At 38.5% G+C, this 12,674-nt stretch overlaps 1 protein-coding gene across 3 annotated transcripts in view; it reads left to right on the forward strand.

The window, feature by feature from the left end:
• The window catches only part of CDKL5 (cyclin dependent kinase like 5), a 137,032-nt gene that overhangs the window by 90,656 nt on the left and 33,702 nt on the right, over nucleotides 1-12,674 (forward strand). For all 3 annotated transcript variants that reach the window (XM_033052806.2, XM_033052808.2, XM_033052807.2), the window contains exons 8-10: nucleotides 1,576-1,666; nucleotides 5,806-5,995; nucleotides 10,006-10,086. In XM_033052806.2, the coding sequence (XP_032908697.1) occupies nucleotides 1,576-1,666; nucleotides 5,806-5,995; nucleotides 10,006-10,086 (362 nt within the window). The remainder of the gene's footprint in view (nucleotides 1-1,575; nucleotides 1,667-5,805; nucleotides 5,996-10,005; nucleotides 10,087-12,674) is intronic.

Raw genomic sequence — 12,674 nt, forward strand, 5'->3', positions numbered from 1 at the left:
AAAAAGTAACAGCTGTAACCTATGTCATTAACAAATTTAAAATTGTTTTCTATGATCACTAGACTAATAATAAGAATAATAATCTGCATCTAAATTTTTGCTTCAACTTGTAATAAATTATTATTCTACAGTTCTAGTGGAACTGGGCTTCTTCATGCTAAACTTTACACTTTCAGAATACTAAAAAAAAAATTACAACTTTGCAAAACAGTTGAATAGGAAAAGCAATTTTGGCAGCTTCTGCGAAGGAACTCAGATATAAAGAAAAACATCTATTGTATTTAAGTAGCACTTATTGGTTCAGGAAATAAAGTTACGCCTTATTCTTCTGCAACACTTTATTGTTCATGCAAAATTGGAAAGACTTATAGTGATTTCACTGTAGGGAATTTTGAACTGTGTTTTAATGCCACACCCCAATAAGAAAGCATTTCGGAAATGCTGCTTCTGCATTTCAGCCCCAAAAGTTTGTCTCAGTTTGAGCTTTAGTAAGGAGCTGACACTCCTGTGTCAGTGGAGTCTTGCTGCTGAGATCTCTCTGTCCTGTCTCACCTAATTGTTAATTAATTATTTGAAAACAGTAAGACTTGATACTTTTTGAAAATAGTGCCAACATCTGTCCTAGAGTACTTCTACATGAAAAATCCAGTAACATTATTGTGGTGCTTGGCTGACTTTTAATGAATGGAGGAGAATGAAAATAAAAGTTCAAATTTTTCCTACAAATGGATTTTACAGAATATGCACTCGTCTCTCAGCTAGTGGTCATAATTGTTATGCCTTAGGACAGTAGGGAAGTTTTGGTGCAATTGCAAATAAGTAGGCATTTTAAAATTTTTTGTTTTATTCTTAACAAAATGATGTGAATAAAAAAGTTAATTTGGACATGATTTCTGATCCTAATTTATGAAGAACCTTGTTGGGAATGGGATGCTAAAGCGGTTGGGAAACCAAAACATGTGGAGTGAGCTAAGTGCTGATATAAACAGTTTTGTTGATTTTCCTGGATTCCTGCATTTTATAGTTTTGAGGAGGTGACCATTTTCCTTGCCAAGCCTGGGAGGTGGTATCCTTAGATGAGAATAGTACATAGTTTTTTGACCAGTTTAAAGAACAAAGACTGTAGTAGTTAGAATCAATGACCAGAAGAGTCTAGTACACATGCATGTATAATGTTTAGAAACTCTAAAGTTATGAATCTTCTGCAAACAGCACCTCAGTGAAATTTAATGTAATATTTCAATAGTTGACACGGCACACTGACAGTTATCTTTTATCAGTATATTTTGATTACATAATAGCATACAGAGTAATAGAAAAACCCCACTGATTTGTGAGGATAGTACACAAGTCCGGGAGTCATTAAAGCAGACATGCTTGACTTTCGCTGTTGTATCAATAAAAACTTGCATTTCAGTTGTTGGAGACATCATTCTGCCACAGGGGTTGTAAATAATTTGCTTCTATATAAATAGACATGATCTCTTACTGCCCAAATCAGTGGTGATACACATATTGTTTTTTAAATGGTATATATTTTTTAAATGGTATATAATATTTTCGTTTCTTTGACAGGCTTTGCTCGTAATCTGTCTGAAGGAAGCAATGCTAATTACACAGAATACGTGGCTACCAGATGGTACCGCTCACCTGAACTCTTGCTTGGGTAAGTACAGTTAGAAAATTGCCATAATAAATCTTTACTCTATATGGTTTTTCAGCACCTTTTGTAAGCTTTGCCTGTGGAGAACTAGGTTTGATTTAAAGGCAAGATTTCAAGAGGCTTCCAGATTTTCATGCATATTTTGTTCATTTCCAGTAAGTCAGTATGAATCATTGACACATCGACCTGTCTTGAGCTGAGCAGTGTTTAACTAATTAAAATATTAGGTTGAATTATAACAGATGTACTTCCAGCTTCTGCACCCCCATTCCCAGTTCTTTCAGAAGAGGCTTCCATGGTAGTTCTCTAACCTGGAATGTTCCATCAGCCCTGTGTGGACATCACATGATTCTGTGCTTTGATTTTCATTTGTAGTTAACCTTTGCCAGCACTGCTGAAGTCACTCACAAGGATGGTGCTGGTTTTTCACTAGTTAGGAAGAATTTATTGAAGGAGGCTGTATAAATCATTTTAATAAAGCACTGAGAGGTTAGCATTGTATTGACTGCATAAGTATTAGTTGCATGAGTAGCCTCAGCCAGAAAATTTCGTTTTACTCCTACCTTTACTCCTTATTCATCTATAAAACAAACATTTTACTATCTCACAAGGTAAAACAGATTTTGAGATACTAAATTAACAAATTCATAGGACCCAAATTGAAACAAATTCAAAAGGGCAAAGGAAGAGGGGGAAAAAAAAGTGACATGTGAACTTCCCATTACAGTCAAGTTAAACAGAGCAGTAATTTAAACTACATAAAAGCTCTCATAGAATACAATTCCAATATGCAGTGCATGTGTATTTATATATACATATTCTTAAAAAAAGGAACTATTAGCCACAGGATGAATTAAAAAATGCCATGTCACTCCTACGGGTCTTTAAGCACCGTGTCAAGTGCTCCTAGAAAACAACTCTTTGTTGGAACCTTTGATTAACACTGAACTAGATTTTTTTTAACAGGTAAATAATTAAGTAATAATTATTCTGTCAATAAAGTCATTCCAATATTCCCAGAGTGATGCTAATCTTAATCAAATTTGTTGGCAGTTGTTTTCTTATGTGCATATTATTATCTTATGTTAATATCTTAACATAAGGTAATACCTTATGTTAATAAGATCTGTTAATTAAGATAATATCTTATCTTAATATTATGTGCATAATATTATCCTGAAGTTACCATTTAAAAACTCAAAGCTCAATTTTTCATGTTTTGGAGAAAACAGTAAGTTTCCAGTGAAGTGTGTATGTGCATATAAAAGTATAAAAAAAAGACTTGGAAAAACAGCATCAATTGTGACCTTTTTCTGTCTCTAATAGTAATGAGGATTTGGGAGGAAAGACATGAAAAGCTTGACAGACATAGTATTAGTCTGACCTGCAGTTTTTGAAGCTATTCTGTTGGCAGAGGAAATTGAGCAGGAATTATGTCTGTTTGTAGTTGACTAAATCTGTTTGATTAGCTAGTAGAGAAAGGGAGGGGATTTGTGTATTTAATGTTTCGGTTGTGCTGGTGTATGTTTTTAAAGCCAAGTTTTTCTGGCAAAGTGATGCCTTTTTCTTGGCAATGCTGTTCTATTTCCCATGGCAATCATCTTTCCCATCCCCCCCTTTCCTTACATTTACTGAATTTTTATAAGCATCTAATATTCAAAAATCTTCACCTGTTTGTTAAATACATTCAAATTAATAAATACAGGTTTATATTTTGAATTTTTAAAATGTGTCCCAGAGAGGTTTTTGTTTAGTGATAACATTCAAGACTTAAATTTCAGGAAAGGAAAGAATTTGCTCCCTAATTATTCACAGAACATCTAAAATCTACTCACTTTGGAGAGCCTCAGGTAACTACTGTTAGTGGAGTACTCTTTGATGACGAAATATTGCTAAAAGCCAGTAGATTTTAAAGCATGCTAAATTATGTTGCAAACATGTTTTGGAGAATCTAATATGTGCAGGCATAGACTGTAGTGCTTCTGAGGTATGGTCTAGTTATTTCATTTGTCCAGCCATGTCACTCTTGCATTTTTTTTGTCTGCTGTGATCTGACGAGACTGATCCTGACAAGCAGAAAAGTCTCGAGTTTGCTTTTTCAAACAACAATATTGCATTTTGTGCTGCCTGGAGAAATGGCAGGTTTTGGGTTGGTTCTGTTTGACTACAGAGTAAATAGTGAAAAGTTCTTAACTGTAGTTCAACTTCTTTATTCCCGAGAGCAAGGAAAGGTAATGGTCTGTGACTTAAAGGAGTTTTAGCCCATTCCTCAGTTGTAACCCTAGCTTGTTTTTCAGTACCCCGGTCTACAACAGCTTTTCCCCATTTCACATTTTAGTGGAGAAAACTGTGTATTAAAGGAGTGGCAAACAAAGATGTATTTGGGGTTTTTTTCTCATAATAAAAGGGTAGGATTTTTACCTGCACTCTCACTGTTTTGCCTACAGAGCCTCAGTTTCCCAGTAGACGCACAGAATATTTTAAGAGCAGATCCTTGGCTTTAGAGTCCATTCTTGCTTGTGTTACCTTGTGCACTGAGAAAAAAAACTACTTGTCATTCTGACTTAATGGGTGGGTTGGACTAGCAGCATCCTAGAAACATTGAGTCTCTGCAAATCAGCTGGGAGCCACTATGCAGGATTAGTAAAGAAGTTATGAGCCCCACTGAGTAGTGGTGGTACCTGAGGAATTGTGACATGGTCTGCTTTGCCGCTGGTGGTTCCTTATCAACAGTCTCTTCCAGTGGGGCAAACTTTTGGTTTTGGGATGGCTGTTGTGAGAGGACTACAGTGTCTCATGGCACTCTCTCTAAGACAGGTTCTTGAAGTGTTGGTGCCCTGCTTCAGCTTTCCCCACTGCTATAGAGTCCTGCACCAGTCAGCTCAGTGAGGCTGTGGTTTCACTTGGGCTATTGTCCAACTAGAAATGCTTTCTCACCTTCACCTAGCCAAATCATCAAAAGGGTTTACTGTTCCAATGCCAGGTGTCCTCCCCACAAGTAAAGCAAATAATCATGAGTAATCACTAGGGAAGAGTCAAACATTTTTATTTTTTTAGTTTGAGGGTATTCTTTCTCTAAACATCATTAATCGGCAACATAAGCAAGAAGAGAAGGAGACAGATTTAGGATAGGATTTGTCACCTGCAACTCTTGGTGCTGTCTTATTCCAGAAAAAGGCAAGCCAGCTGTAACTTAAATCTCTTGAAACAGAGTTTGAGGTACTGGATTACAAGTTACAAAAAGAAGAGACTCAGTGAAATATGTTTTCAGTTCAGTCTTTGTTCCAGTCTTTATTATTTTTATATACTTTTTGTTTTTTACATAAAAAGAATTCTATGGTCATTCTGTTCAAAATCTAAACATTGGAAAGATATTATTGGAATAATATAGGTGCTTACAAATTTTTTTTGCAAATTCAACAAGCAAGAATCTGGATCTAAACATTGGAATCTAGATCTAAACATTGGAAAGACATTATTGGAATAATATGGGTGTTTACAAATTTTTTTTTTGCAAATTCAACAAGCAAGAATTTGGGTATATAAAAAAGAGTTCTCCCCAAACCCCAGCCTGTGGCTTTGCTCCCAACCAGGAATTACTTTATGATGCTTTCATGGCTTCCTTACATGTTTTTTTTTCCTAAGGAATAGTTTTCAGGCTCTGTTTTATTGCTAATTAAAATTTTTGTGTATAAATGCTGAAATAAAGATTTCTTAGAACTTCTGTTCTCCCAGTGGCAAGACTAGTATGCCCATCCACCTGTTAAGCACAAGAAATATAATGCAGGAACTGAGTGCAGGCATGAGCTCTAGAGAGAAGGGAATGTAGTGGTAGTTTAATTGTGAGTGGAGAATGCTTTGCAGTCAAAAAGATTATTCTTGTATGTAAGATTTTTCAAAAAGAGCAAGATCCCTTGGGGCACTTGAGAATCCCTCTCCTGCCTTTTCAAGCAGTGATAGATACATCAGGAAATCTAGGGCAGAAACAGAGGGCTTGGGTTTTGAGGTAGTTTGCTTAATAACAAAGTTTATTTTTCTGTGTTATGAGGAAGTGTGCCATGGGAAATACGGCCAGTAAATTGAAGCAGCTCAATGAGAAGGCAGTGGCAGTGAGTGACAAACATTTTATTTTGGCTTTGCAGAGCCCCTTATGGCAAGGCTGTGGATATGTGGTCTGTAGGCTGCATCCTGGGGGAGCTGAGCGACGGGCAGCCCTTGTTCCCTGGCGAGAGTGAGATTGACCAGCTCTTCACCATTCAGAAGGTGCTAGGCCCTCTGCCAGCTGAGCAGATGAAGCTCTTCTACAGCAACCCACGCTTCCATGGCTTGCGGGTAAGAGAAAGCTTTGTTCTTTTTTCTTATTTTTCTTATTTACTTGTGTAAAGTGCTGCAAAGGTTCTTTTCCTTTACACTGTGCCTTATCCACTGTATATGTTTCTGTGTGAGTATTGGATATATAGATTATAAGGTATTCATAAGCCAAAGTAAAATACATTGTGCATTATCCACTGCCTAAGTTTCTGTGTAAGTTTTGGATATATAGATTATAAGGTATTCATAAGCCAAAGTAAAATACTGATTACATCAGAAGTGACCATTATAAATACATTTGTTTTCTTGTTAAAAGTTGTTTAAAGATTTTCTTTAATTTCTTTGATATTTATGACATGTGATTTACCTCTTATACCCAATCTAACATTACCGTGCCAGGTTTGCACTGTAAAGTTTAGTGGCAAAGCTCTGTAAGGCCAGGTTGTGGAAAATTCAGGACTGCTGTCCTCAAGCTTGTTTGTTGGGAAAATCTGAGCTATAGATGAAGAAGATTTTTCTGCCTTTTGACTTATATACCTGGGGAGTTTAAGTAAGTCTTATGAGTAAAAAAAGCTCTTCCTGCTGTTCCTACTGCATTGTTTTTTTCAAGGGTTTGCCAATAAAATATAATGACAGAGACTGGTGGGAAGATTTATGCAAGCTGGGATATGACAAAATACCAGAATCAGTAAATAAGTAATAGCTCTGTTACTTTAAACAATACCTGGTCACTGATTGTACTCATGTTTCCTTGTAATTCAGTTTTGGTTCTCCTTTCTTTATTGATGAATGTTGCTTGGAAAGGAGAGTTTATGATCTTGATAATATTCTGAAATCATTAGTGTAAATCATATAAAGAGACATGTAAAGGTTTTAGGAGACCAAATCTGGGCTAAAGACTCAAGATTTGAGGTTTACTCTGAGAAAATGAGAGAATGTGAAAGGGAAGAAGTGGGGACCTAGTTCTGTTAAAACATGTTCTAAGTTGCCATAAATTTGGTTTAGCTGACATTGATAAGAAAAGAGTTGACTTAAGGTGTTAAGGTACAGTAATTTCACGAATACAAGCCGCAGCAATTTGACAAAAATTTTGGTGGAAACCCGGAAGTGCGGCTAATAGTCGGGTGCGGCTAATATGTTAATAATTTTCTGACATTTACAACCCCAGACGTGCCAGCCAGAGTGCCGAGCCAAGCACCGGCCAGTAAAAGCCGGCATTTCGCAATTGTTACAGTGTTACCGTGTTGCCCTGGCTCCCTGCAGGCAGCACGGGGGGCGGGGAGAGAGGCGGGAGAGCTCTCTTCTTCCCTCCTCTGCCGCAGCCCAGGGGAGGAGGGGGGGGGGCGCGGGGGGCGCCGCCATTACCGCGTCTCGGGGAGCCGACGGGAGCCCTGCACAGCCATTGCTGTGGCCCGGGGAGGCGGGTGGAAGCGCGCGCCGCCATTGCCGCAGCCCGGGGGGGGGCGGGAAGTGCGCGCCGCCATTGCCGCGGCCCGGGGAGGAGGCGGGGTGCCTTGTCCGCGCCTGCCACCGGCCCCACGGGCGCGGGAAAGCTCCGTCCCCGCCCGCCGCCGCTGCCGTAGGAGCGGGGGAAGCTCCGTCCCTGCCTGCCACCGCGGGGCAGCGCCTACCCGGGGTGACCGAGCCCAGGGGCAGCGCCGGCCGGCCCCGAGCGGCAGCACCGGGCTGGGCCACCTGGCCCCGTCAGCAGCCCCTAGCGGGCCGAGCCTGCACAGCCTTAGCTCAGCCAGTAAACCCCGCCCTCCCACGGTTCTGTTACTAATTGCACGCGGGTCCTCGCTGCGAACGACAGAGCGGCTTATATTCGGGTGCGGCTTATTTATGGACAAAAACCGAAATATTTGCCAACACCCAGAGATGCGGCTTATACTCAGTGCGGCTTGTATTCGTGAATTTACTGTAATTATTTTAGGTATAAGGATAACTAATTATGAAGAATTTTTGTTGAAGTTTGTAGACCCTTCAAGAGTGGAGAGTTTAAAAAAAAATTATTAGACAAGCATTTCTTGCAAGATCCTCTTTGTATTTCACTCTGTTTAGAGCAGTGGGCTGGATAGGGGTTTTGTATGAGAAATTTGTAACCCCTTATTAGGAAAGCAATGCTTTAAAATTGTAAGCAAAATAAATTACTGCCTCTTCAACATTATTTTACAGCATTTCTGGTTGTGCAGTGTAATCTTGTTTGGATAAATTCTCTGTGATGTCTTAAGATGAGGATGGAGTATCTTTGTTTTGTAGCTTTAAAACACAGTAATTCAAGAAGACAGCATGGACCTAATGTGATTAGCACAAGGTTCAGAGTTATGGGTCTTTGTTCTCATCCTGGATCAGTGGTTTGTTGCTTTGCCTCAGATATGTTCTTGCCTTCTTAGTCCTGCCTGTAAAGTCAGGATACTGCTGATGTGGACAGTGCCATATGGCTCCTCATAGAGAGTATTTTTTAGAACAGAAGTAAAGTCTGAATAACAGCTGAAACATCAAAAATGGTACAAAAATGGTACAAAAATTGTTTGTTTGAAATATGATATTCTTTAGTTAATTCATGTGAAGAAATTACTTTGTGCTATAAGACAACCTTAAAAGTACAATTTTTCTGAATATAATGTAGTGCTTAATAGTGAAAGATTTTCTGTTGCAGAGCAGACAGTAGGTATGCTGTGATCAAACCAATTATTACTTACAGCCTGGATTTGCTGCTGGATATTCTCAAGATAGAAACTAGCCCATGATGTGGAACTTTTTATCCATATGCTTAAACTTTGTGAATTTCTGCATTACATTACATACAGTACATTAGTATTCAGTAAGTAAATATTACCATATTGTAAAACAGGATTAAAAAAATTCTCCTCAAACACTCCAGCATGTCCAAATGCACATTTGTGAACTTTGTCTTTTCTTTCTACTAGTATCATCCAAATATATATGTATATAACACAGTTTTCTTTGCTCCTGAGGTTTAGGGAATATTTAGTGATCTCTCTTCAATTCTTTTGAGGAGGAAAACATCCAGGGTATGTTGAAGACATCAGGAAGTAAAATAATATGGGGATCAGAAATTACCAGTAAGCTCATGACTTTGCAGAAAAGTGTGAGTGGCAATGTAGGGCTATAAATATTTGTTCTACCAATAAGTTACATGAAGAATCTGAACAATTACAGTGAAAAACCACTGGTGCTTTGCGCAGTTTTAGCACATTTCCCTGTTTCCCTCATCATTCTAAATACAAAAGCTTCTTTATGATTGTCAATCTACAGGAAGACACAAACACTTTACAAAATTGGAGGAAGTGTAGAAGCCTTGGTTAGCAGACTTGGACTTAAAAAAATTCTCAATTATTAGTAAACCACTGGAAAATAAAGCAAAGTCAAAAGAAAAATACAGAAACTGTTTAGGAATAAAAGCATTCAAACTAATATTCTTCCATTTTTCTTTAAAGTTCACATAATGTAATTTATGAAAAGTAATACTAGTACACCTAAGGGATGCCCCAGCAGTGTGCACTGCTTCTCATGGTGTTGCCAGCAGCATGACCTTAGCAGTAACCCTGAAACATAAACCTTTGAGCTTCTGCCTTTTTTCACTAAAAAACCTTGGGAATTGTTTATGTTTAGTATTTATTTGCACTCTCAAATTCTCTCTGAGCTATTTTTAACCTTTTTAAAAATAAATATATATTGCTTATGTTACTTCTGAATCTATTTTAAACCTCCTGTCAATCAAAATGCCACTAAAAAAATTGAAGTTTATTATTTCTCACTTGAGAGTGGTTTCTTGGCTGCCCTAGTATTGAAGAATACTTTCTTTGGTTGACTATGTGCTTACCACACATCAAGAGTTATTTGTTTCACTATAATATTTTACAGTTTTCATAAACCACTAACTTTTTCAGTGCTTATGACTCCTATTAATTGCATGTCTTGATTCACTAGTTTCTATTTTTTGAAATGTGGTATTCATGTATTACCTTGTTGACATGATCAGGATATTTACAGTGTATTTTTTACAGTTTCCAGCAGTCAATCATCCACAGTCTTTAGAGAGAAGATACTTGGGAATTTTAAGCGGTGTATTGCTTGATCTTATGAAGGTAGGAAAATGTCTTTTATTTTCTGTCTGTAATATGTAGGAAAATATATAAGTGAATTTTAACCTTTTTTTCTTAATATAATGCATCTTAGAAGGACTTGGTAACTCCATTTTGAGGTATTTTGATTCCACCATTGTTTGTAGTAAGGCTTGGTATTTCCTAGGAATCAGGAAAATATCCCTTGCAAATGCCAGGAGAGTCTGCTCAATTTTAACTGATCTGGTAAAGAATATGTAATACAGACAAAGCATCATTACCACCCTTTGCAGGGCTGTGCATTCACACACATCCATGCAGAGACACTGACTGCTGGAGTGTGAGCTCTCAACCCATATTTAGATACATCCACAGAGTATTGGGCTAACCTGAGTTGTTTTTCATTTGTTGTTGGGTAAGTGTGAGGATATGGATGGTTGTCAGAGTTGACACACGGGAGTTTTGGGTTTCTTTCCAAACTCTTAATCTGCTTGCTGTCACCTCTCCACAGTGTGTATGTTAGGTTACTCTTCAGTCCTGTTTTGGAACAAGTCAGCTAGTTACATATGGCCAAACTAGGTATGATCCCGAGAGTTCTTCTTATGGGGAATCAGGAGATGCTCAAAGCTCATTCTCCCCAAAAACATTGTGCTATGCCTTTGTGCTGTGTTCCTGGGTATGGAGCACACACTGTTGTCCTTACTGCTTTAAGAAAACTCCCATGGTAAGCTGCAATACAACCCTCACATCATTTCATCCCCAGTAAGCTGAAGAAAGAAGTCATAGTATCCAAAATTAGGTTTAGAATCACAGAACCACCTAATTAAAGGCAATATGGGACACATATGAAGCGTGGATATGGCTGATCAATTCTGAATGAATTGTATGATCCCAAACCCCTCTGCACCGGTTGTCTTGGAAAACAAAGATGCTTTGGGATATACTTTTAGTAGTGTTGTTGTAGCCAGCAGAAATCCACCAAATTTGCTCTACTCTTCTTCAACACAAGCAGTTCAAATCCCTTCGATCTCCTTGCCTTATGAAGAGAGTCAGCATGGCCTTTATCTTGGTTTCAAGGAGTCTGCAACATAATACTCCAGTGCATATAATAACTTGTTTTGGTATTATACTTTCTCCTCTGTTTTCTAATTCACAGAAGCTTTTTTTCATTGTTAGCTGTAACTCAAGATCTGGTAGCATATATTGCAGAATGGAAATTTCAAGATCAATCTTAAGAACATTGTTACATATACGGGAGAGAGTTTATTTTCATTTTATCCTAGATTTTATGTTACATCTTAGTGTCTTTTAGGTTCTTTTGATATGATTTAAACATTGCAAAGTTGTGAAAAGAAGCACTTGAGTTTTAGGGAAACACAGGTTTCCAAATAATTCCATTCTTTTCATCTTTTTTGTCCATGTTTCTGCCTACAAGGTGAGAAAGGAAATGAATTCTGTAGAGGGGATATTTTGTGTTTGACCTGCATTTCTTAATTCAGGCATTTGAACCTTGTTAAACAATAAGCAGAAACCTACAAGGAGAGACAGAAGGGACTTGTTAAGTTGCATGTTGCAAATGCTGCACATACTTTGCTGTATGCCTGTCTCTTCTGCAGACAATGGACAGTCTGACACATGTCCACACTTGTGCTCCTCATCTGCATTCCCAGGGATCTCAGGTCGGATTACTAGATTACTGAATAACCCACGCTTCAATTTATGCCAACTGAACTAGGGAGTTTTTAACATATATCTGTTTAGAGAGCATTTCTGGGCTGGATTAATGAAGAGCCACCAATTTGACCTTGTTGCTTTGTTGTTGCTCCAGTCCTCCTCTCTCCTTCACAAGTCACGCTGATTTGCAAGTATTAGGGAGTTGGGAACTGGTTTTACATGTTATGACTTGGTGAAAAAAAGGACATTGAGACTGTCTTTTTAATATACAGTAATTTCACGATTATAAGCCACACTGAGTATAAGCCGCACTTGTGGGTTTCAGCAACTTTTCATTCTTTGTCCATACATAAGCCGCACCTGATTATAAGCCGCACGTTACAATACAGAGTGTGATAAAATCTATCTATTCTATCACCATCTGTTGAGGGTGGGGACAGTGATCCTTATCTCAACGGCAGATATTCTGCTAATGGCCCATCCATTGAAACCAGGCAGGGCATTGTTCTTTATCTTTTCACACCCCATCCTTCCTCCAGGAAGTCATTGTCTGCTAATGGCCCATTGAGTCCCACTGTGTGACTGATAAAATTACTGCATCCCATTGAAAGTTGCTCCAGCCAGGGGAAAGAGCCCAACATTTCTTACCAAGATAAAAACAGAGGCTTTGGGACACTAAGAGAGCCCCTTTCTCCACTGGACTCCAGAGGAAAACTGGATTTCTCCACATCACCAAGGACCTCTGGAGGAAAATTGCACCTTCTACAGGAGCACTGCTCCAACTGAATCACATCTGTCACTGCAGGAGGATGCAGCTACCATTTAATGGGACTGCTACCAACACCCTGCCTGACGGGGTGTCAGGTTGTACTCTGACTTTGTCAGGGTTTGGGGTTTGTTTCTTTGTAGTACTGTATTTCTATTTTGATTTCCCTAGA

This window comes from Catharus ustulatus, chromosome 2 (assembly GCF_009819885.2).
Source record: "Catharus ustulatus isolate bCatUst1 chromosome 2, bCatUst1.pri.v2, whole genome shotgun sequence".
Classification (NCBI taxonomy): domain Eukaryota; kingdom Metazoa; phylum Chordata; class Aves; order Passeriformes; family Turdidae; genus Catharus; species Catharus ustulatus.